Source organism: Chiloscyllium plagiosum, unplaced genomic scaffold (genome assembly GCF_037043375.1).
Source record: "Chiloscyllium plagiosum isolate Xiang-an unplaced genomic scaffold, Cpla_swu_hap1 HiC_scaffold_2, whole genome shotgun sequence".
Taxonomy (NCBI): domain Eukaryota; kingdom Metazoa; phylum Chordata; class Chondrichthyes; order Orectolobiformes; family Hemiscylliidae; genus Chiloscyllium; species Chiloscyllium plagiosum.
Genome location: NW_028270140.1, coordinates 81,933,878 through 81,960,042, shown reverse-complemented (window position 1 = coordinate 81,960,042; position 26,165 = coordinate 81,933,878). Strand labels below are relative to the sequence as shown.

The 26,165-nt window shown below is 38.9% G+C and overlaps 1 protein-coding gene across 10 annotated transcripts in view; it reads left to right on the top strand.

Moving 5' to 3' along the window:
• LOC122560750 (casein kinase I) overlaps positions 1 to 26,165 on the top strand; it is a 239,730-nt gene that overhangs the window by 211,083 nt on the left and 2,482 nt on the right. For 8 of the 10 annotated variants that reach the window (XM_087998098.1, XM_087998103.1, XM_087998100.1 and 5 more), the window contains 2 exons: positions 12,340 to 12,446; positions 14,876 to 14,899. In XM_087998098.1, coding sequence (XP_087854224.1) covers positions 12,340 to 12,446; positions 14,876 to 14,899 — 131 coding nt within the window. The remainder of the gene's footprint in view (positions 1 to 12,339; positions 12,447 to 14,875; positions 14,900 to 26,165) is intronic. The other 2 variants (XM_087998105.1, XM_087998108.1) reach the window with 1 other exon arrangement.

Genomic DNA, 26,165 nt, shown 5'->3' with positions numbered 1-26,165 from the left:
ACAAGTTGCATTTATCTTAATAAGCAGGGTAGGGTTTATGTTGCTTTGGCATTGACCACTAGTTGGAGGAGTTGGAAAGAAAAAGACAAACTTTTCATAATTTTTTTTAAAGCAGTTGGGCCTCAGAACTGTCAGAAATCAATCCAAGCTCCGTAGCAGTCATTGTTGCCTCAGAGCTCAAAATAGGAGAAAGTGAGGACTGCAGATGCTGGAGATCAGAGCTGAAAATGTGTTGCTGGAAAAGCGCAGCAGGTCAGGCAGCATCCAAGAAGCAGGAGAATCGACGTTTCGGGCATAAGCCCTTCTTCAGGCTGAAGAAGGGCTCATGCCCGAAACGTCGATTCTCCTGCTCCTTGGATGCTGCCTGACCTGCTGCGCTTTTCCAGCAACACATTTTCAGCTCAGAGCACAAAATCCCAAATGTCTTGCAACCTGACTGATGATTGGGCCTCAGATTTTGGAAAGCCATGCTTTTGACAGAATTCAAGATGTCAGAAATAAAGCAGAGGTTGCATGGTGCAAAATATTTAACTGTGATCTGAAATAGAATGGAAAGGTATCTCCTCATGCTGGATGACTTCAAGAAGTTGAGATGCCATACCTATTGTGAAGGCCATGAACTGGCACATAACAAGGAGTTGCCACCCTAAGCTCATATAGAAACAAAGTGCAGGCTATGGGGCAAAGACAGGAGAATGGAACTGTCATGTTTCTCGTTTGGAGAGCCAATGCAGATATGATGGGATGAATGCCCTCCTTCTGTATCACTTCTGTAACACTTCTATGATTCTGTGATAATGTTGATTATATGGTAGCAATATCAGAAACAGAAAGAAAACTTGGAATTTTCCAAAATCTTACCTCTCCACATTGCCATGCACTTGTCTAAATTTTCAGTAACAGTCTCCCTTTTCACACTTCTGTTGAAACCTCCCTGTATAAACCTGTCATCTAATTTACTGTCCTGTCTGGGAGACATTTGTGACCCTTTTGCTTGGAGCATTCAATTCCAGAGCTGAGAAATTATGATTGTGTGGAGAGAATAAAGCTCAGACCAGATGAGATACTCTTCTTAATTAAACAGTATCTAGAAAGTTAAATTGTGGTCAACTCTATCTGTGACATGGCAACTCCAGGAAAGTTAAACTGTCCCGGTTGGCTTCGTTCACAGGAAGTGTGTACAGCTGCAGCTCTTAATGGATTGCTTGGATCAACTGAAGCATTCAATGGACACAATTAGGAACATGCCCAGGAGGCCGAAAGGGTCATAGACAACAGGAGTTTCAGGGAGCTGGCCTCACCCAATGTTGATACAGATAAAGGAGTGATGGTTGCAAGGAGCTGTCAGTCAGTGCACGATTCTCCTGTGGCAGTCCTCCTCTCAAACAGGTATACCATTTTAAGTACTGTTCGGAGGACAGCCTACCGGGAGATAACAATGGCAGTGTCCAGAATAGTGGTATGGCAACTGGCTCTGTTGTACACCAGTGTAGTTCAAAGTGCAGGCAAGCAGTGGTAATCAGGTATTCCATAATTAGAGCACAGACAGGTGTTTCTGCAGCCATAAATGAGACTCCAGGCTGATGGGTGGCCTCACTGGTGCCAGTGTCAAGGATGCCTCCGAACATGCTCAGGACATACTGAATGGAGAGGATGAATAGCCAGAGGTTGAGTTTCACATTGGTACCAATGACAGAGGAAGGAAGAGTGATTAGGTCCTGCAAGAAGAGTTCAGGGAACTGGACTGTAAGTTGAATGGCAGGACCTCCAGGGTTGTAATCTTTGGATTACTCGCTGTGCCATGTGATTGTGAGGCAAGGAAGAGGAAGATAATACAGCTTAACATGAGGTTAAAGAGCTGGTGCAGGAGGGAGGGTTTCAGACTTTTGGGTCATTAGGATAAGATTACATAACAATTTTGATCGATTGGGTGAATGGGCTGAGGAGTGGCAGATGGAGTTTAATTTAGATAAATGTGAGGTATTGCATTTTGGGAAAGCAAACAAGGACAGTACTTAGTGAATTAATGGCAGGGTCCTGGGTGATAGACTTATAGAATCCCTACAGTGTGGAAACAGGCCATTTGGCCCAACAAGTCCACACCAACCCTCTGAAGGTTATCTGTCCAGACCCATTCCCCAACCCTATTACTTTACATTTCCCCTGACTAATGCAAATAACCTATACATTCCTGAACACTATGGACAATTTAGCATAGCCAATTCACCTAACCTGCATATCTTTGGACTGTGGGAGGAAACCGGAACACCTGGAGGAAACTCGAGCAGACACGGGGAGGATGTGCAAACTCCACACAGACAATCGTCTGAGGCCGGAACCGGGTCCTTGGCGCTGTGAGGCAGCAGTGCTAACCACTGAGTCACTGTGCCACTAGTATTGTAGAATAGAGAGATATATGGTAGTTCACGTACATACTTCTTTGAAGTTTCCTTCACATATAAATAGGGTGTTTAAAAAGGTGTTTAGCACGCTTGCCTTCATTTCTCAGACCTTTTGAGTATAAGAGTTGGGATACCATGTTAAGGTTGTATAGAACGTTGGTAAGGCCTCTTCTGGAGTACTGTGTGCAGTTCTGGTTGCCCTGCTAAATGAAGGATATTATTAAATTGGAGATGGTTTAGAAAAGATTTACCAGAATGTTGGCAGGAATGGAGGGTATGAGTTATAAGCAAAGATTGGATAGGTTGGGCCTTTTTCACTGGAATTTAGACGATTGAGGGGTGATCTTATAGAGATTTATAAAATCCATGAGCAAATAAATAAAGTGAATAGCAAAGTTCTTTTCCCCAGAATGAGGGAGTTCAATATTAGGGGGCATATTTTGAAGGCGAGAGGAGAAAGTTTTGAAAAGGACATGAGGGGGCGATGCTTTTACACATGGGGTCATTCATTTGTAAAATAAACCACCAGAGAAACTGATGGATGCAGGTACAGTTACAAGATTTAAAAGACATTTGGTTTAGTACATGAATAGGAAAGGATATTGGCCAAATGCAGGCAACTGTGACTAGGTTAGTTTGGGAACATGGTCGGTGTGGACTTGTTGAACCGAAGGGTCTGTTTCCATGCTGTTTATCTCTATGACTGTCTCTTTCAAGGCAGTTGGGACCTGACCAAAAAGGATGGGTTGCATCTTAACTGGAGGGGCATCAACATCCTGGTGGGGAGATTTACGAATGTCACTCAGGTGGATTTAAACTAATAAGGCAGGAGAATGGGAGCCAAAACAGCAGGTCAGAATTAGGCAGAAGCTATAGGTTAATAGAATAATAGGCAGGGCCAGTACAATGACATGGCGAGGGAATTAATCATAAAAAATCAAAATATGATTTGCAAGTTGGAGTAAATGATAGCGATGAGGCTCAGTGTAATCAGGGATTAGCAAACAAGGACGCAGATCGTGGAAAGCACAGTGCACAGGTAAATATTAAAAGTAAAAGATAAATCTAGTATTTATTTAAAAACCTTCTCCATAAATGTGTACAATATTTGGAATAAAGTTGATGAGCTGACAGCACAAATAGAAACAAATGGGTACAACTTGGTGAGGATTACTGAAACATGGTTACAGAAGGATCAAGATTGGGAGGAAAATGCCCGAGTTCACTCAGTATTTTGAAAGGATAGACAAAATGAGCAGGAGGTGGAGTTGCTTCATTAATTAAGGATGACATCAAAGCTGTATTAAGAAATTATGTTTACACAAGAGGTCAAAATGTTGAATCGGTCTGGGTGGAAATAAAAAACAAGTGAAGAAAGCCATTGGTAGGAGTAATGTACAGGCCTCGCATAATACTTCCGAAGTAGGGCATAGAATAAACCAAGAAATAATGAGGGCTTGTGAGAAGGTCACAATGATAATTATGGGTGATTTTAACATATATATTGATTTGGATTTGTCAACTTGGCAAAGGTAGCCTCGAGGAAAGGTTCATAGAGTTATAAGGGACTGTTTCACAGAGGAACATGTCGTGAAGCCAACCAGAGAACTGGCTTTTTTAGATTTGGTGTTATGTAATGAGGAAAGATTGATAAATAGTTTAATAGTTAGAGTTTCAAATTCAGATTGAAACAGTGAAGACAGAGTTTGTATGCAAGAGTTTTAATGTTGGGGAAAGGTATTAATCCGGCCTGAGGAAGGCGTTGGCCCGAGTGGACTGGGCAAAAATATTAAAGAGCAGAACAGTTGAAGATCAATGGTAAGTGCTTAGGGAGATACTAAATATCTCTCAATTAAAGTATCCATGCTTAAAAGCGAAGTCAAGGATGACATAAAGGCAAAAACTAGGGCATGTCATACTGCAAAAGTTTTGGCATTCTGGAAAATTGGGAGAGCTTTTAACATCAAAGGATACTAGAAACAAATTAAAGGATTAACTATGAAAGGAAATGAGCAGACAACATAAGCCCTGATATTCAAAAGCTTCTATAAGTATTTAAAAGGAAGAGAATAGTGAAAGTAAATGTTGGCCCTTTAGAGGACAAACATGGCGAGGTAATAATGGGGAATTCAGAAATGGCAAAGGCACTAAAACAACACCAGGTTATAGTCCAACAGGTTTAATTGGTTTAATCTACCACTTGATGAAGGAGCGTTGCTCCGAAAGCTAGTGTGCTTCCAATTAAACCTGTTGGACTTTAACCTGGTGTTGTGTGATTTTTAACTTTGTACACCCCAGTCCAACACCGGCATCTCTAAATCATGACTAATCCAATATTTTGACTCTCTCTTCACAGTGGAAGATAATGATTTCTTCCCAAAAACTGCAACTGCTACAAATGAACTTGATGAATTACTATAACTAGGGAGAAGGTATTAAGTATACAGGGATTAAAGGCAGATAACTAGGGATTAAAGGCAGATAAGTCCCTGGGACCTGATGGCCTGAACCCAAGGTTATTAAAGGAAGTGGCAGCTGAGATTTTGGATGCATTTGTTATGATGGTCCAAAATTCCCTGGATTCTGGAAAGGAGCCATTGGACTGAAAACATGTTAATGTGACACCCTTGCTCAAAAAGGGGAGAGGCAAAAAGTAGGAAACTGTAGACCAGTTAGTTTGACCTCTGTAGTGAGGAGTCAGTCATAAAGGAAGAGCTAACTGAACATTTAGGAAAAAAAAGGTCAATTCACTACTGCCAGGATGGTTTCATGAAGGGCAAGTCATGCTTGACAAACTTGCTGGAGTTCTTTGTGAATGTAACCAGTAAGATGAATACTGGGGATCTGGTGGATGTGGTATATATGGACTTCCAGAAGGCATTTGACAAGATGCTGCATAAAAGATTGATCCAAAAGGTTAGATCCCAGAGTATTAAGGGTAGAGCATTGGTTTGGATGGAACATTGGTTGACTAACAGAAAACAGAGGGTCAGATAAATGGGCCCTTCTCTGGGTGGCAAATTGTAACTAGTGGGGCGCCTGTGTGTTCAGTTCTCAGACCTCAACAATTTATGATGTATATAAATAATCTGCAAACGGACAGAATGTAACATAGCAAAATTTAAGGATGATACTAAAATAGGTGAGAAAGTAGGCTGTGATGAGATAAAGTTTACAGATGGATGTTGATAGGCTAGGACAATGGCCCAGAATCTGACAGATGGAGTTTAATGTAGATAAGTGCAAGGTTATCCATTTTGGCCAAAAAATAAAAGGGCAATTTATCTTTTAAATGGGAAGCAGATTCAAAGCGCGTCAGTTCAAGGGGATCTGGCCAACTTTGTACATGATTCGCAAAAAGTGAGTATGCAGGTGCAGCATATACAGAAATAAGAAAAGCAAATGGAATCTTGGCATTTGTTGCAAAAGGACTGGATTATAAAAATAAAAAAAACTATTGTTACAATGACATAAGGTGTTGGTGAAATCAGATGTAGAGTATTGTGTCCAGTTTTAGTTTCCTTACTTGAGGAATGATGTGGTGACACTGGAGAAGGTTCACCAGGTTGATTCCAGGGATGAAAGGGCTATCATGACGGTTGAATAGCATGGGCTTGTACTTGTTGGAGTTCAGAAGAATGCGGATGGAGCATTTGATTGAAGTATTTCAAATGCTAAAGGGGATTGATTAGGTGGATGTTGAGCAGGTGTTCCCCTTTATGGGACAGTCTAGGAAAAGATGTCATAGATCTAGAATGAGAGGAGGTAGGTTCAAATCTGAGATGAGGAGAAACTACTTCTCTGAGGGTTGTGAATCTGTGGAACTCCCTGCCTCAGGATGCAGTGGAGGCAAAATCAATTAACAGATTCAAGAAAGAAAGGAATATGTTTCTGATGAAAGGCAGGAGAAAGGAATATGGGAACAGGCAGGAAAGTGGAGTTGAGACTATGAAAAGATCAGCCATGATCATGTTAAATGGTGGAGGATGCTCAAAGGACTGAATTGCCTACACCCACACCTAATTCCAATGTTCCTGTGTGATTTTCTTGTTACAGCTTTGACAGGATGAATGAGGAGAAACTGTTTTCACTGGAATGATTGTCATTAACTACAGGACCCAGATTTAGGGCAATTAGCAAGGATTAGAGGGAAGATGAAGAGCATTTTATTTTTATATATATTAAATGTGTATGTTAAGGTGTGTAATGCAATGCAATGCTATGTACATATGTATTAGCATGTGTACATATATCTATCATGACAGACTTGATAGTTACAGCTATCTATAATTACATACACAATAATTAAAATGTTTGTACTTCAGTTATCTAATATATTTTACCACACTAGTTTGCATACTAATGATATGTATGGGTAGAAAATAATTGTTATTGCCTCAGCACTTAAACTTCTGATCCACTGTGTCCAATATTAATTCCCAGGTGCATGTGATGTTGCTGGATAATTTCTTCTGAGCTGGTGTTGAATGTCACTGGAGCATGAATGTTAGTGGAATGATTAATGAATGCATGTATGTCCTTCATATTGCATCTGTTAGGTATGGAGTGTCAAAACAACAGTGGCAATATAAAATTGCTTTACTTTCTTCCCTGTTCACTACCATTTTTATGTTATTGCATCAGAGAAATGTGAAGGGTGGGCATCCGTTGCTTTAAAATGTAATGCTGTTGACTGTTTAGCTGTGGAAGATATTATTTCCTGTGTGATCTGTAGATTTTTAATATATCCCATTGCTTACCATGGTGAAATACTGAGTTTACCCTTGAATATTAGCAAATTTAAATGCCAGTTAATGCAAGTTTTAATGGTTCAATATCTGTTCCTTTTGTAAAGGCTGGTTAATCCACTTGAATTAATTCATCAACAATTACAACTTACCTTCAATAGGTATCTCTATCATAAAAAGGATGTTATTTTATAGTGCCAGAAATAAATATGAAACCGAACCAAAGGAAATAAGTAAAAGGTTGAGCACACATTTGATAGAAGAGGTGGACTCTTAAAAGAGTCACCTTGTACGAAGAGAGAAAAGTGGCGTGATGAAGGGACTTCAAGCAGGTAATTCCAGAGTTTGGATCCTGGCATGGCTGTCAATTATGGGTGATGTTTGGTGGGAATATGACACTAGGTCTATGGGATGTGGTTGTAGGCTGGAGGAGGTTACGTAAGTTAAGATGGCTGAGGCCAAGAAGAAATATTAAAGGTAATGGTGAAAAATGGATGCCTGAAGCTTTGGGGAACTTGTAACCATGCCTTCCGCTGTCTGGGTCCTCCCTTACTATTTCCCTTTCCTCATTTTATCTCCTTTCTTGGCTCAGCCTTAACTTTTTTTTTGATGATTTTGATTGTAAATGACACCTTGTGGCTCTTTTCAATGAATCATGATTGAAATACAGACTACACAATGTCTCTTAGCTTGCCAGTGGTCTTTAGTGATTTCCCATGTGATGTGCCCTTTTCCACTAAATTCCGATGGAAATATTTTTCATGGTTTTTCAGAAAAATAGAGGAATAAATAAGATAAGGTTGTGTGCTGTGATGAATTTACCAGTGCAAGGGACAAGGTTTTAAGTTAAAAACTGATAAATCGCTATTGATTACCGCTTAAGACGACAATTACTCTAGCACTTATCTTTGTAAAGGCTGTTTTAATTCTATTGCCAATCAAATTAAATTCTGACTGCATTGCCTGTGATTAGAAAATATCACTGTCTTCATTTGTTGCTTCTTTCTTTCTTTACCCTGGTAACTGGATCTTCCTCAGTAGGAGTGAGAATGAAGCTCACAAGCATATCCATATTCCGATAGAACAAAACCTTTTTGTGTGTTGAAAGTTTACTTCTGTGCTAATTATTTCACATCGAATATTTCAATTAGAGTCATGGAGATATACAGCACAGAAACAGACCCTTCGGGTCCATGCTGACTAGATATCCTAAATAAATGTAGTCGCATTTGCCAGCATTTGGCCCATAACCCTTTAAACCCTTCCTATTCATATACCCACTCAAATGTATTTTAAATGTTGTAATTGTACTATCCTCCACCACTTCCTCTGGCAACTCATTCCAAAGACGCACCACCCTCTGCGTGAAAAGTTGCTCTATAGGTCCCTTTTAAATCTTTCCCCTCTCACCTTAAACCTATGCCCTCCAGCTTTAGATTCTCCCACCCTGGGGAAAAGACCTTGTCTATTTACCCCATCTGTGCACTTCATGATTGAATAAACCTTCATAAGATCACCTCTCAGCCTCCGACTGTCCAGAGAAAATAGCTCCAGTCTATTCAGTCTCTCTTTACAGTTCAAACCCTCCAACCCTGGCAAATCTTTTGCAAATCTTTTCTGAACCCTTTCAACTTTCACAACATCCTTCTTATAGCATTGAGACCAGAATTGCATGCAGTATTCTAATAGTGGCCTAACCAATGTCCTGTTCTTCCACAAAGTTACAGAACTGTATATTTAATGATTTAATTTTGACAAGACAGTCTTTTTCTATTTGATCGTATATGATGTCCTTCAGATTTTTTTGTTATTGTTTTGGAATAGACAATTTTCCATTTCAAGGTCGAAAGAAGGTTCCCTTTATAGGCCCCCTACATGATTTTTAACCCAGTCCCAGTGTTATGAGAATGTTCAATTTTATTTTTGATTCTGGTCACCATATTCTCCATTCAAGTGTTCTTGATTTGTGACCATGCTTCTTGGAGGTGACGTTGAATTTGACCAAACTTGCATTCAGGTTTCATTGATATATTTACAGGTGAGATGAATCTGCATTTGTCGCCTTCATGTGGGATTTTATGTTGAGGTATTGGATAGAGGAAGTCGTATGGAGAGTTTAGAATTATTCTTCTATGTTCCCTTACTCCAAAATAGAAACTAACTAAATAGCAACAAACTGTTGCTTGCCATCTCAGTCGACACTTGCTGTTTTGTTGCTGTTCTTCCCTACTTTACATTTTGGAATTTATTTTATTCACTCATGGGAGGTGGGTGTCTCTGACTAGGCTGGCATTTACTGTCCATCCTAGAGGCAGTTAAGCGTCAACCACATTGCTGTGGGTTTGGAGTCACATGTAAACTAGACTAGGCAAGGATGACAGATTTCCTTCCCTAAAGGACATTAGTAAATCAGATGGACAATTGACAGTGGTTTTGTGATCATCATTAGACCATCAATTCCGGATGCCTTATTGAATTCAAGTTCTACCATCTGCCATGGTGGGATTTGAAACAGGTGCCCAGAATGTTACAAAAACAAATTGCTGGAAAAGCTCACCAGATCTGGCAGTATTTGTGAAGAGACATCAAAGTTAATGTTTCCGGCCTGGTGACCCTTCCTCAGAACTTCTGGTTAATCCGAAATGTGAACTTTGATTTCTCTTCACCAATGCTGCCAGTAACTTCTGTTTTTATTTCTGATTCGCAGCATTCACAGTTCTTTTGGTGCTCCCCAGAACATTATCTGGGTCTCTGGATTAATAGTCTAATGAAGATATGACTAAGCCATTGCTTCTCCTTGAGAGGAATTTGGAAATCAACACTTTTTACCTTCTCAAGGATGATTAGGAACAGTTAACACCAACCGGTTCCATACCAAATAACTGTCAAGAAGAGGCTAATTTGATATAAATTGTTCAGTTCCATAAAAGAAATGATAGAGCTTTTTTGTCACAGAAGGAAGCTAGCAGACACTTAGGAATTGTGTTATCGGATAAAAGGGTTCACAGGAGTTTTACAGTCTGTGTACTACTTCTAAAATGTAGTTCTCATCTGACAAGAAACTCGGCAACCAGTTCACATTCAAGATTCCATAAGTATAAACAGATTGTTAGACCATTATTGCTTCTGGGGTTGTTTGAGTGATACATATTTGCTCGGATTGTCACCCACAACAATTACATTGCCTTTGGTACAAGCCCAATTGATTTCTTGTTTCATGCTCTATCCAATGGTATCGCTACTATTAGTGGCCTACAAGCAACTTCCACCAGTGTTTTCTCAACCTTTCTCTTCCTCATCTCCATCCTTACTAATTCAACTATGTGATTTTCTGAGCCAAGGTAGTTTCTTACTGCTGTCTGTGTGTCATCATTAATTATCAGGATTACCTCTCATTTTGTACTGTCTCTCTATTTGAAATATTGTGTATCTTTGAGCATTTATTTCCTAACCTTGGTCGTCTTGTAACCATGTCTCTGAAATAGTGATGAGATGAGATTTTGGAAGTAAAGCTGAATATATCCCTGATGTTAAGCTTGCAAGCGCTTTGAACTTCTTGCTATCTTCTACTTTCTCTTCTTGCAGTAATTTAAATATGTTTTATGTTGAAGTTTATAGAAGATAATTTGATGTCTAGTTACATCAAAACAGATTTCTAACTTGAAAGCTGAGCATTTTTATGGTCACTTGCTCTCATAATGGCTTGGGGGTTTTTTTGTAGAACTTTTTATACACATAATTGCTTACTGAAGTTTGAACATCTATTCTATTTTATAAAGGTAATTGGGAGTAGTTGACTTACTTAATAATAAATTAGCAGAGAAGAGTACTTTGTCTTTCCTCCTCTACGTTCCCTTACATGTCTGATAAAACAATGTAAATAAATTGTATGTTTAGGGTGGGAGGGCACTGTGCATTGTACAAGATTACATGTATAAATAAGACCTTTGTGTTAGCTTGACAGAGAATGGAATTTCACTTCGGATAACTAATGGAAAGGTTATGATACATTACAATACTTTTAACTTCAAGTAATCACGAATGGTTAATATGGTGCTAAGAATTTGGGCAATTTACACTATCTTTGACACTATTTAAAGTAACTAAGTTTAAAGCCATTGTGATTGTAGTGGCCTGGTCTTTCCTTTGAATGACTTTAGACAAATTTTGATTTGAGGAGCTGTCAGATATAAACCTGTTTATTCTTTTATTAAGATGTTTTTATTTAATAGACTTTCAATAAATGTGAATTTAACAGCTTAAATGCAAATTCTGACAACTAAGATGGCATTTATTGAAAATCAGTGCTGGAAAGATAAAATCCTAATGGTTAACATTCTTGTTTTCTTGGGCTTTTTAGTTTTCAATTCTTGCAGTGTTGCTGTACGATGCTGACAAGTTTAAAATCCCTTCCAACTCAATTTTGGACTATTAAAAGATTTTGCTTTTAAAAAAAAATGGACCACTTGATTTCCATTCAGTCAGGCAATGAAGATTTCGACTTTGTCATAACAGGATCAGTCTCCAGCGACATAACAAACGGGAAGTGACTGGTTAAGCACGTTCATCAACAGCCTTGAGAGAAGCATACAGTTGTGTAGATGTTAGAGTAATTACCTTACCTTTTATACCAAAAGGTGGTGGTCCTCTTTGTTTAAAATCAGTTGTGCTACTAAATCTTAAGTAGGTTCAATATTCTTGTTCCTCTTACCGGCGGAGCAGATGAATTAAGAAAGTGAAGAGAAGAACAAAGTTGACACCAAATTAAAAATCAGCAATTGCAGTTTATTTTTAAATTATTGTGTTTTAAGAGATATATTACTTGTCAGGTATTAACTCCAAGAAAAGTCACTATATTCCGACTGGATCAAAGGACTTCTCTCTTGACAGACACAACTGATGGTGAGCTTAACCTGAGGATCACCATGCCTCCCGAGAGAGGAAAGGTTGAGAAGGAGAGTCCTTCATGGTAACCTCAGCCGGTACAGGAATTGAACCCACGTTGCTGGCATCAACTCTGCTTCGCAAACCAGCCGTCCAGCTAATTGACCATCCAGATATTAACTATTATTAGATACTAACTGTTGGCACTTGGAAGTGAAGCTTAAAATGCAGCTCATTTTAGAAAAATGTTCGATTAAATAACTGTATAATTTTCATAATTCCAGGTGCTTTTACTTGCTTTTCAGGTGGTTAGTTCAACGAATGGAGAACTGAATACAGATGACCCCACAGCTGGACACTCCAATGCTCCAATCACAGCCCCAGCGGAAGTGGAAGTTATGGATGAAACAAAGTATGTGCACCTTCATGTCATGTATTTTGCTGTGTTTTCTTGAACTACAGTTGCTAAAGGATTATTTTTGTAAATTGAAATGTTCCATCAAAAGAATCCAATAATGTTGCCGTCTCTTTTCTGATATTTCTGTAATATCTTCCAGTCCTTGAAGATGTAGTTTGACAATAGATAGCAAACCCATTTATGTGGAACTTAAAAACAAGGGTAATTTTCAATTGTCTTCTAGGCCCATTATACTACAACAAAAGCAAAATACTGCGGATGCTGGAAATCTGAAATAAAAACAGAAAATGCTGGAAATACTCAGCAGGTCAGGCAGGATCTGTGGAGAGAGAAACAAAGTTAACGTTTCAGGTCGATGACCTTTCGTCAGAACTGGAAGAAGTTAGCGATGTAACAGCTTTTAAATCATGTACAGAGGCGGGGAGGAACAGGGGAGGAAAGAACAAAAGGGAAGGTCTGTGATAGGGTGGAAGGTAGGACTGATTTAAATGTCAAAAAGGCGTAAAAGGAGATTAAAATGGGTATAAAAAGAAAAAAAAGATGGATAGCCAAATTATAAATGACAAAATTAGAATCATTACCAGGATCTGCTCTCTTTTTCAAAAAATGTTTAAAAAATTAACTGATTATAATCTGAAGTTATTACAATTACTGTTAACTCTGGAAGCGCCTAATGAAAACAATGAGGCGCAGTTCCTCAAGACTCTCAATGAGCTTCACTAGGTCAATGTGGGAGTTCAAGGACATTTTAGTCATAGTGAGAATTAGACAGAATATAAAAATGGCAAGTGACTTGATGCTCAAAGTCACGCTTGTGGAATGAACACAGATGTTCAAAAGCAGTGCTCAATCTGCATTTGATTTCTGCAATGTGGAGGAGACGCCATTGTAAGAAGCAAATGCAATGTACTGAATTGAAAGAGGTGCAAGTTAGTCAGCTGGACAGAGAATTTGAAGTCCTGGACAGTGGGGAAGAAGGAAGTGAAAGGGTAAATGTTACATCTGTACTTGCACTGGAAGCTGTCGGTGAAACATGGGGTGGGAAGAGTGTACCAGGGTGTCAGAGGGGAAGTGGTCCTTCTCAAATGCTGAAAGAGGAGTGAAAGCAGTTTGGTGATGGCATCACACTGCAGTTGGCAGAAATGGCAGAAGATGATTTGTTGAATGTGATGGTTGATGAGGTAGAGGGTGAAGAGAGGGAAGCTGTATTGTGATTGAAGAGCGGGGAAGATGTGAGTACAGACGTTTGGGAAATGAGGTCAAAGGTCAGTTATGGTGGAGGAGAGTTCTCAGTTGAGGAAATAGGAAAACACAACAAAAGCACTGATCAAAGATGGTATAATTGGAACAGATGTGGCAGAGATGAAGGAACTGGGAGAATAAAATAGAGTCCTTTCAAAAAGCAGTGCAGAAGGAAATATCATTCACGTTAGTGGGGATTTACTTTACTGTCAATCCTGGTTGACAGCCTTGTCCTGGAAATGGAGAAGTTGGGGAAGGGATGGCCCTTGTGTAGATGATGAAAAGATGGGTTTGGAAGCGCACTTCTTGAAATTTTCAGTTTGAGGTAAGAGCAGGAAGCAGCCCCAGTGGAGCCATCAATGTATCTGGGGGGAGAAAAGATGAGGGAGGGAATTATAATAGCGTGTTTCTCTTAATACGTGAAAGGCAAATATAGCTTGCACCCATACAGATTCTGATTAGTTTACATCTACAGGAAACGAGTGGCTGATGGAAGAATTTTATTATGGATTGCATCATGTGGGCTGCTGTTTTGGTAATAGATTGTAACACTGCCTGCATGGATTGCTTCGTCAAATGATGAGACAAACTATTCAATTGACAGAAGCCCCTAAAATGTGTTTTGATTGATAGAATATTAACATTTAGAATTATATTTTAACTGCACAGAATAATGTGAAATGAGCTGTGTCACTCCAGTCCATGTTGCCTTTAGAAAGGTGTCTGATGCACAACATTGCCTTAGAAAGCAGGAGGGTCCTTTGATATTGTTTTTTAGGGCGTTGTTTTAAGTATTTCCCAGCTTGTGAACCAAAGCACAGAAGTGTTGCCTGGATGTAATTTCAGTTTATTTGGCTCATGAACCTCAAATTCAAATTATTTGAATCTATGGTCTGACCAATAAGTGGAACTGAATTCCTCATTTACAAATGAGAAGCATTTGAAGACAAATGCCAAATTATTTTCCATATTAAAAATGGGCTTTAAGAATTGTTCTTGCTTAACTGTAATTTTGCTTTACAAATATAGAATTCCTTTGCTGTCTGTTGTGTGCTGCTTATGTAGATCTAAAGCTTGACGAAGAAAGCTATTAGGTTTACATTTGTGACAGCAGTTTTCTCACTATGGGCTCTGGTTTTGATTCCGTTTTGTTTCTATTTGTTTCTTCCCTTTTTGTATAGCTGCCAGAAAGTGTTGAACATGTGGTGAGTGGTTTCAGTCTGCAGGCAGACAGGAATAGGTTCAGCTAACGAGAGCTGCCCGGTCTGTTCCCTAAAAATGCCAAGTTCCATGGCAATAATAATACATTGATTGGACATAAATTTACCTATTGCTTTCATAATAACAATCTTTGGAATTCTGGTCAAATTGATCAGAACTTTATATACCTTGGAAATGCTTTTGCACAACAAATTTGGGAGCATAATGACCTTTGACATCTTGTTGTTGAACTATTCTGCTTGCTTTTTCACTCTTCTGCCATGAATTTTGATTTAGGCTTAAGTGTATTATCTACAGTGGTGTAATGTTGAGTTTGCTTATTGTGAACTTGTGCTTATTATGAATTTGTGCTTTCCCTCTACGGCTTCATCCTAGAGTCTCCAACTCTTTCATGCTCAGCGAAGATGCTAATTATATTGGTTTAAATGATGAAAAGATTTGGCACCTAAAGTTAAGAGAGTTGGGAGCTCTTGAATTTGAGGTCTTGTGCACTGATACTAGTTTCTCTGCTTTCCTATGACCTGCTAGTTTTTGGTACCCTGCACCCCACTAATTGTGAGCTTATTTTTAATGACCATTGATCAGTATTCTATTTCTTTTAGACTAATGAAGCATTTTGGGCAATAAACCAAGCATGGCGTGTTGCATTGAACTTTTTTTTAATGCAAAGATTTAAGATTTTGGTCACTTAAAATTTTTATTTTAAAATGCAAAAACTTGATTGTGGCCAGGCTATAATAAATTCCATAGATTCACTGGTTGTAATATTTATAATGAAACCTCATGGGTAGTGAATGGTAGATTGACTTATTCATCTGATTATCTTTTATCAAATATTACTAAATACAAAATATTGTAATCACCTCTTTACCACTTTGTACCTTAGTGGCTTCATCCAGTTTTGCACCCACCACTACTGGCTCATTCTCTCTGACGAACTCTTCATTCCTCTGAATCTGCAGTCTTATGCAAATCATTGGCAATCAGCGCCTTCAGCTATCTGAGCCCTAGACACTGTAATTCCCTTCATAAATCTCCGTCTTTTCAACCTTTTACTCCTTCTTGATAACCCCGCCCTAAAACCTACCTATTCGACAACTCTTTTGATCGCAACTCTTAATATCTCTTTACTTAGTGTTGTCTATTTTTTTTTGTTTGATTACACCTCTAGAAAAATACATAGCTTTGTAAGCTTGTTCAAGAATTCTAATTGAAGAGTAAAATATTAAGCAATCGACTATATATTTTGATAAACAATTCAGATTAGTGAATTAATGGGTTATATTGCAATTTTTTGAGAGTTTCAACCTGGCATATTCCCAATCTAGGTAGGAATTTAGATTCCACTACTAAATGTGTACCATGAATGTTCCACAAGAATATTAATATCGAAGAACACAACTTTTTCTCATTTTCTTTCACCTACTGGTAGCATAACTTACTACCAAATGAAGGAAGACACAGATCATATGCTTTGATTCTATACTTGAAAAAGCTTCTTAAGTGTGTTTTTTTCGCTTCCCATGTCAGCCTTTGTCCTTTCTGAATGTGATTGCTTATAGTTGTACCAAATTATGATTAAGTTTGTGCAATCGAAATAGGAACTAAGCCAACTTACTGGTAAAGTATGTTTTCAGAAGAAAGGGGACTCTCATCTTAACAATCTTGATTTAACCTCTAAACCTCAAGATAGAGTCAGGAGGTCTTAGTGCATTGTCTATTGCTATTGCTAAAAGCCCAAACATTAATCATAGAATACTAAAACATTTCTAAATTGTTTTTGTTTTCTGAATTTAAAAAAAAAAGCAGTTGCTTCTGAAACATCCTTTTGCCAAAGTGATTGGCATTTTTTTAATCAACCTAAATCAAATTGAGAATAAATGATAGGCTTCACTCTTTGCTTCCCCAATTTATCCCATACTTTCCAGAGGCCAACAAAAATAGCGAATGCCTGTCCACTTTCACATATCACTCCACCAACATACTTTACACAGCCATAATTGAGAAAAGATTCTGGAGATTTTAGAATTCTCAAAATGTTCAAGTGAGTCATCATTGATTTCACTTGCTCATATTTCCAGTACTTTGCCTAATTCCTCCACATTTACACAACATGCAAATAATTTCTGTAATTCCACCATTTACATAATTACCCTTACTGGACCATAGGGCTGCTCTCTCATTAAGGGCACCACGACTAAGGTGAAGGGAAAGTTCAGGATGAGACTCCTTCATGGTGACCTCAGCCAGTTCAGGAATTGAATCTATACTGTTGGCATCACTCTGCACCATAAGTCAGCTGTCCAGCCAGGTACACATGTCAAAATGGTTATCAGAAGTATATCTATGTTTATGATGTATATTCCATCTAAAACTGGTCACATTTTAGAGATTGATTTAAATGGAACTGCAGGTAATTCTCTTCCTGTAGAAGTATTCATTATACGTGAACAAAATAACTGTTCTGACAAATTGTGACCCTAAAACTCCATGCCAGATTTCAGTTGTAAATCTGCTAGAATTGTAACAAACCTGGCTTGGACCTGGATTCTACTTGGAGATATTCAGCTGCAGTGATATATCTCCATGAACCCAGTGGCATTGGAATCACTTTGTCGCTCTAGCTAAGACTTCTGAAGAGGAAGATTTCTACATTTTATTGCAATATTTAACAGCCTTCCTTATTTCAAATGATATAGTTATTCCTGACAGAGTGAGAAATGTGAGCTGTCACATTCCAGGCTTCAATGTTTTCAATATCTGTGTGACTGATTTTTAAATTCCCTCTTGGTCTAAAATTGATTTTGTAGATTAATCATATACTGTATAGTAATTCTTGAACATCTATTTCCTTGTGGTTGTGAAGCTAAATGATTAGGAAAATATGGAAAAATGTCAGAACATTTGTGCTTTTAATAGAGCGGTAAAGGAGTTTAATTATTTCCTTTCTTTTGATAATAAGGAGAATTCAGCAATGAGAAGCAAAGATGTGGTCAACACAGAGATTGTTAGCCTATTTTTCAGCTTGTATTGCCCATCAGTGGGATCCTTCGTCAGAATTGCACATTTCTTACCTTGGGACTTCTAAGTGCTCCCGTCTCAAAATATGCAGAGATCTCTTATCTGCATTATCTCATGCCAGTACCTGTGAAGCTCTGCCTTTCAAAGGAAGCTACCACTGAATTTCATTATATACTGCAAAATAATTCACACAATTGCACCCATGTATATATTTAGAGGGAGACGGTGGCCTAGTGACAATGTAGCTGGACTGTTAATCCAGAGAGCTAGATAATATTCTAGGGACCCAGGTGTGAATCCCACCACAGTAGATGGTGGAATTTGAATTCAGTAAATATCTGGGATTAAGAGTCTAATGATGACCATGAATTCTTTCTTAATTGTCAGGAAAACCTGATTAATGTCCTTTAGGGAAGGAAACTGCCAACCTTCCTTGGTCTGGCCGACATGTGATGTCAGACCCACAGCAAGGTGATTGACTCTTAACTTCCCTCTGGGTAATTAGGGATGGGCATAAATGCTGCTTGGTCATTGACGTCCTCATCCCGTGAATGAATTTTTTAAAAAAAATCATACTCTTAATTCTGACAAAGCGAGTCATGATTCCACGCAAGCAATTTTACTGATTTCACAAAGAACAGCCCCAACTCTGTAATTTACCAAGTACGATATTCAAAATATCAAAGAAATTCTAGATTAGCCCCATGTGCCACTGTTGCAGCTGCCTAAACATCTGTGATACAAATTAAATCTGAATTTAATATGTACCTTATAGTTTTGCTGTTTGTTAGGATAGAGTCCTTTTAGGTTCATCGGTTACTGTTTCAGTGTCTTGGTAAGTTTGTGGGCACCCATGATGCCAAAGGGTCGGAGTAGTCTGGTAGTCATCTCCAAGATGTCTTTGATGTATGGTGGTGTGGTTAGAGTCTCTGGGCGTGGTGTATCTACTTATTTGGGTTTGTTGTTTAAGAATCAGCAGACTATTTATCGGGTACCCGTTGTTCTTGAATACGCTGTATAGGTATTTTTCTTCTGCCGCTCATAGTTCCTGGATACTGCAGTGTGTTATGGCCTGTTTTAATAATGTCCTGATGCAGCTCAGTTTGTGGTTGTTGGGATGATTGCTCCTGCAGTTGAATATCTGGCCTGTGTGTGTTGCTTTCCTATAGATGCTGGTCTGCAGTTCTACCTTAACTGTTTGTTCTACTGTGACCTCTAGGAAGGGGAGTCTGTTGTTCTCCTCCTCCTCTTCTGTGAACTTTATGCCAGTAAATTTATGATGTTGTAAGCTTCCTCTAATTTTGTTCTATTTTGTGATGACAAAGGTGTCATTCCCGTAGCGGACCCAAAGTTTGGGTTGGATTGTGGGGATGGCTGTTCTTTTGAGTCCCTGCATTACTGCTTCTGCTAAGAAGCCTGGTATTGATGATTCCATGGGTGTTCCGTTGGTTTGTTTGTAGGTCTGGTCATTGAAGGTGAAGTGGTTAGTGAGGCACAGGTCTACAAGCTTGAGGATGTTGTCCTTGCTGATTAAGTTGGTGCTGTCTAGTGTTTGTGTCATTGGTGCCTCTAGTAGCGCAGTTAATGTATCTTTGGCCAGGCTGATGTTAAATGATGTGAATAGGGCTGTTATGTCAAAGAAGACCATTATTTTGTTCTCTTCTATTTTGGTTTCTTTTATGTTCAGAAATTCTTGGGTAGAGTGGCATGAGTCTTCTTCTAGGTATTTCAGTTTTCTGTGGAGTTCCTTTGCTCGTCTACATGTCAATGTGCCAGGGAGTGAGAGTATGGGTCTGAGGAGGCCCCTAGTTTGTGTACCTTAGGTAATCCAAAAAAGCGAGATATGTTGGATCCATCTGGTTTCATTTTTTTGGAGATCTGTCTTATTACTTTCACCTGATTTATGAAGCTTCTTCAATTCAGCTGTTATACGGCTTTCTAGCTGTGGAGTTGGGTCTGTCGCCACCTGTTGGTAAGTGTTGGTATCTGCGAGCAGTGAGTTCGCCTTTTCAATGTACTGTGTTCTGTTTTGGGAGACAATCATGCGCCCTTTGTCTGCAGGTAGGATTACATTGTTTCTGTCATTTCTGAGCCCTTGTAGGGCTTTCCTTTCTTATGTATTGAGGGTGTACCCTTCCTTTTTCCTGCTTAATAACTGTCTGTCTGATGGTCTGCTGAGTTTCTTCTGTGAGCCATTGTCTTTCAGGGTTGATTCTAATGCAGCTAAGAAGTTCTTTTTGTCCACATCTCTGTAGTTGTGGTTCATTCCTCTTACTCAGATGGCTTTTACCATGTCTGTTAGTGATCAGTCTGATCGGTTCTTACTCCAAACTTCTGAGTTATCTATGTTGTTCTTTTGTGTGAGTTTGTCCAGTTTTTCTTGTAGGGATAGTTTTTTCTTTTTCTGCGTCTGCTGTTGTTTGATGCTGATGGCTCATTCTACTGTGCTTGTCCATTCATGGTCTGAGAAAAAGAACCCGAAATTGTATCATCCACCTTAATAGACCAAGGCAGATAAATATAAAGCAGGACAGAACACCAGCGCATCACTAGAGGCTCACTGATGATGTTACTTAGCATGGTGATGAAACGTCTGAAAACAAACCTTCCAGTTCAGCGAGCAAACTTACAACCTGTCTAACTATAGAAAATGTCATTTACTGGCTTTCAGTTGAATGCGTACATGTGAACACCTGATACAAATATGAACAGGCTCGACTTGTGGTTGATCAACCTTAGAGCTATTTTCACCATGTAAAACATGGTGACTTGGTTGCAATGGCGTGTGGAACCTCATTAGACTACACTTGTATCTTCATGAATGGAATGAGATAAAGTGATCAATTTGCAAAGTGAACAGCGTTCCCTTTCGTTTTAACATTGGTTCTCGAGTTCACAGTGAAAGTTGTTTTCTCCCACACTTATTTCTGTGGAGGTTTAGTGTTTTAGAAAAATGCAGATCAACATTAAAGATGGAAAAAATGGATGAGTATAGATATATCAAATAGTTAGATGAAGTATTGTATATAGTTCTGGGCATCACACTTCAGAAAGGTTGCAAATGTATTGGAGAGAGTACAAAAGAGGATTACAAGAATAATTCCAAAAATGAAAAATTGTTAAGTTATGATAGTAGATTGGAGAAGTTGGGATTGTTTGCCTTGAAGAGAAGAAAGCTATGCCCTGATTTGCTGAAACTTTTCAAAATCATTTGAGGTCTGAACAAGAGTAGGTTAGATTACATTACAGTGTGGAAACAGGCCCTTTGGCCCAACAAGTCCACACCGACCCGCCGAAGTGCAACCCACCCATATCCCTACATTTACCCCTTACCTAACACCACGGGCAATTTAGCATGGCGAATTCACCTGACCTGCCTGTGGGAGGAAACCGGAGCACCCGGAGGAAACCCACGCAGACACGGGGAGGACGTGCAAACTCCACACAGTCAGTCGCCTGAGGCTGGAATTGAACCCGGGTCTCTGGCGCTGTGAGGCAGCAGTGCTAACCACTCTGCCACCGTGCCGCCCACAAAAGTAGGTGGGGAGAAACAAGTCCCACTTGTTAAAGTTTCAAGGACCGAGATTTACACATGATTTACAAAAGAAACTAATGTGAGGGGACATTTTCACACAGCGAATAGCTACTGACTGTAATGTGCTACCTACAAGTCTGGTGGAGGCAGCTTCAATTGAAGCATTTAAGAGTGAAGTAAGTGACTGTTTGAACAGAAACAATATGCAGGGTTATGGTAAAGGCAGGAGAATGACTTTAAGTCATAATGTTCATTTGGCGAGACAGTGCAAACACGATGGGTTCAAAGGCTTCCTGTACCATCTGCGATTTTATCATTGCAAGTGTCCACAGTGATCAGTTGGCTTACTTTTATTGTTGACTTTTTAAAAAAATAAATAGTACCTCAATTACTACTCGTAGTGTTTGGAAGATGCACTTACACTCTTGCTGTTGAATAAATGTCACTGTTATTTCATATTTAGCTTTATTCTAATGCTGACCTGTTGTTTTGGAATTTCCTCCCTATACTTCTCCACTTCTATTTCACTTTCCTTGCTTAAGCCACTTCTTAAAACCTATCTCTTGATCAAATCTTTGGTCATCTGACTTAATGTCTCCTCACGTAGTACAGTGTCATCCTTTGTTTTGTAAATCCCTTATAAAATCCCTTGGGATGTTATATTATATTGAAGGTGTTAAATAAGTTGCTATTTCGCCTTATTGAATTAAGAGGTGTAAGTTATTCAGAATAGAAGTTGAATTTGACTTTGTATGCCCATGCACTATGTTGCACACAGACAACCCTCAATGTCATCAGCAGAACTAGGTAAGCTGTTTGAGCAATTGGCTATTAATTGACATCTGTGGTCCTGTGAAAGAAGGGAATGTTGCTCAGACTTCCCATTTGTCATTGCTAATAGGTATTATTTGATGATACTCTATCTTGGTGGATATCCAGTCATCTAAGACCAAGATCAGATATGGCTGTGATGTTTAGATTAGATTAGATTCCCTACAGTGTGGAAACAGGCCCTTTGGCCTAACGAGTCTGCACCGACCCTCCGAAGGGCAACCCACCAAGACCCATTTCCCTCTGACTAATGCACCTAACACTATGGGCAATATAGCACAGCCAATTCACTTGACTTGCACATCTTTGTACTGTGGGAGGAAACCGGAGAACCCAGAGGAAACCCATGCAGACTCTGGGAGAATGTGCAAACTCCACAAAGCCAGTCATCCAAGGCGAGAATCGAACCTGGGACCCTAGCACTGTGAAGCAGCAGTGCTAACCACTGATCCACCATGCCGCCCTGCGGGGTTCTACATCACAAATTGTACATCACAAATGGGAAAAATAGATGAGGAATAAGAAGGTTACACAAGATTATTGAGGAAAATTGACAAATTTATTCTTGATTATGTAGAAAAATTCAAATGTTCGAATACAGAGTACGGAAATAAGAGGGGTCTTCATGTGAATCTTCCATAGAATAGGCATTAACAATGTTTGCAGGAAAGGCTAATCAAATTGAAAATTGATTGTTGCTCCCACTGAAGTCGCTATCCAATGATAACTACTTGAGTGCACCTAAGACTAGAACTGACAATGGCCTCTTCCCTTTATATGAAAATAGTTAAAACTCTCTAACATTGGCATTTGTTTGGATGAACTAATCAGGAGGATTACAAACAGCTATCCATGCAAGGTTTGAAAAATTCAAACCTAAGCCATTCAACAAGATCATGGCTGATCTTCTGACTTTTCCTGCAGTATGTCCATATTCCTTGATATCTTTAATATTTCAGAAATCTGTTGACCTTTGCCTTGAAATACTCAGTAACTAGCGTAGAGAATTCCAAAGACTGTCATCTTCTGAGTCAAGAAATTCCTTCACAGCCCAAATGGATTGTTTCTACTGAGACCATGCCCCTTGGATCTTCACCCAAGTCAGGGGGAAACATTCTTCCTGCATCTTCCCTGTCGAACCCTATTAGATAATCGCCTGATCATAGAGAGCACCTCTTATTCTTCTGAACTTGAGATTATAGACCTAGTCTTCTGTATGAAGGGCTTCTGCCCGAAACGTTGACTTCGAAGCTCCTTGGATGCTGCCTGAACTGCTGTGCTCTTCCAGCACCACTAATCCATAACCAGAGTTTAGATACATTTGTTCCAAACTGTGTGTATCAATGATGGAAACTTCATTGAGATCACTTTTACTACTTTCACTTGTGGTACAGTGAAATTGTGATGAGTTCAAATTGGGATAACCTGAAACTCCAGTTGTGAAGTTGTCAGCCATTTTCACTAGCTCCATGGGTAATCCAGTGATAAACAGAAGTTCTGGACTGGAAACTCCACATTAACTGCATGTCATGCCTGCAGCAACCAATTGAAGCTGAGTTAGAACGCAAAAGCACAGACAAGCCGCAGTGATAGTGACAAAAAAGATCACACTCACACCTTAAACCAGTATACACCAAGAGAACATTTATAATGTGGATGATACCACAGACTGTATTTGACTGGATTGTTCATTGGTTTTTATTTCATCTTTAAATGCTGATTGTAGACAGCAAAACAAGTGATGTGTCACTGCTATGGTCTTCACCAAGGTAGATATCACCAACAAGTTGCTGCTTCTTGCATTAGGAATGTTCGGGAAGTCACATTGCTTTATGAATATCAAGGCACTATGAAGCTAACAATTACACCAAGATCACGTCTAGTATTTTTGAGGCATGGATCAGTAAAGTGGACAAAATGTATCAACAGAAGAAAAGGAAGATCATCACCGATTACCCTGAAGGTCCTGATGTTTGGCCACCCATTCAGTTGCCTGTTTTAGCCAAAATCACAAAGATCATTGATATACATCAGTACTTCACATTGCATTATGAAAAGGTGATAAACATATTTGACTCCATTGAGGACTTGTCTGACTTGCCCAAAAACAGCATGCTATGCAGAAAAACTATCATATTTACAGAGCCAACTCCCAACATTTTCCAATGTATTTTGCTGTAAACATTGTAAAATATGAACTTTTTTTTTTCGAGAGCTACTTTTCAGGCATTTACTGCACCACTTTATTCCTTTTTCCTTTTGACACAGAGCATGTTTTTAGGCAAATAGGGTTACATTGATGCTTCTTAACAATCTCAAAGCATTGCTTAATACAAATTTGCAGGTGGGCTCCCTATAATTCAATTTATCATAATTTTACTGTGTTTATGTGGCTAGTGCAGTAAAATTTCTAGTCAATGACAAACTTGGATGTAATAGTATGTGTTTGAGTGACGATAATGCCAACAAAAGTCAAGGAGAAATGGTTAGAATCTCAAGACTTACTCTTGTTCCTGTGTAGGCATGCTTTCATTCAAATTAATTTTCTTGGAACACGAGGACAGAAACTACTCAATTTTATGTCAAATTCCCCGTTTTGTAACAATTCTAAATTTTGAATAAAACAACAGTCTATTCTACATAATTTATTTCTCCCATTCTAATAAGTTATTTATCAACTTTGGTTCTGTATGCCATGTGTTCTGCAGAGACCAACCCATTGCATACTGTGCCACAATGACTGTAAGACTATCTTTTAGATAAAGAACTACCTAACTGCATTGCACTAATGCCATGGAAAGTATTCTAGGGATAGATAAATGTGTCATAGAGGCCCAATTATGATCCTAATATTTATGCCTTTGCATAATTTTCCAAATCCACTTATCTTAGGTGCATATTTTAGGTTGTTTCTCTTTATTTGGAGCAATTTTCTTTTGGTTTTATTAAAAAAATGTTCTGTCTGTCTCATCCCTTCTCTTAGCCATTATTTCTCCATTTTTATCCTCTCCCACCCTTTCATCAATGCTCTTTCTGTTTCACTTTTGCTTCCCTTGCTTTAACTCCCCATCAAACACTTACATATTTCTTGGTCACTCTCAATCCCTTTGTTCTACCCTCTTGCCTTTCTTGGCCTTTTTGTTCCATTCTCTGCTGCCTTGATATTTGTTGGAATTAAATTTTGTGAGTTATGATGTGTCGACTTCCATATTTTGCTCAAATAATTCTGTAGTTCTGATTTGCTCCCTGTTTTTGATCTGCCACCACTAATTTGGTGTTATCTGCAAACTTGACCAATTTGTATTATACGTCTTAATGCAGACAGTTACTAACCAGAAACAGTAATGGTCCCAGCATCACCTCTAACTTAGTATTTCTCCTTCACCCTATATAAATTTTTCTGAGAATTATCTCTTCCCTGTTGTAAAACCTTTCCTAATCTCTTTGTTCTACTCCAGCTCACTCCTTCCTTCTGCTTTTACCTTCAGTCACTTTTGCTTGCTCTTATTCTTGCCTTTCCTCAATTTCACATTCTCGTAATTTCTTATCCGCCCCCACTTCATCCTTTTGTTGACATTACTTATGCCAGCACCCTCCCCTCCCTCCCCTCTGCCTATAACACCTTTCTATCTCACAATGTTTTGATTTGTTTAATGACCTTGATCTTTTTCTTTCTATCCCTTTGTCAGTGAATTAAGTGCTGTTTTGTCTCTCTCTCTCCCTCTCTCTCACACACTCTCTCTCTGTCTCTTTCTGTCGCTCTCTCTCTGTCTCACACACACACACACACATTCTCTCTCTCTCTCTCTCTCTCTCTCTCTCTCTCTCTCTCTCTTTGGCTGGCTCAAGACTGAATATTTGAG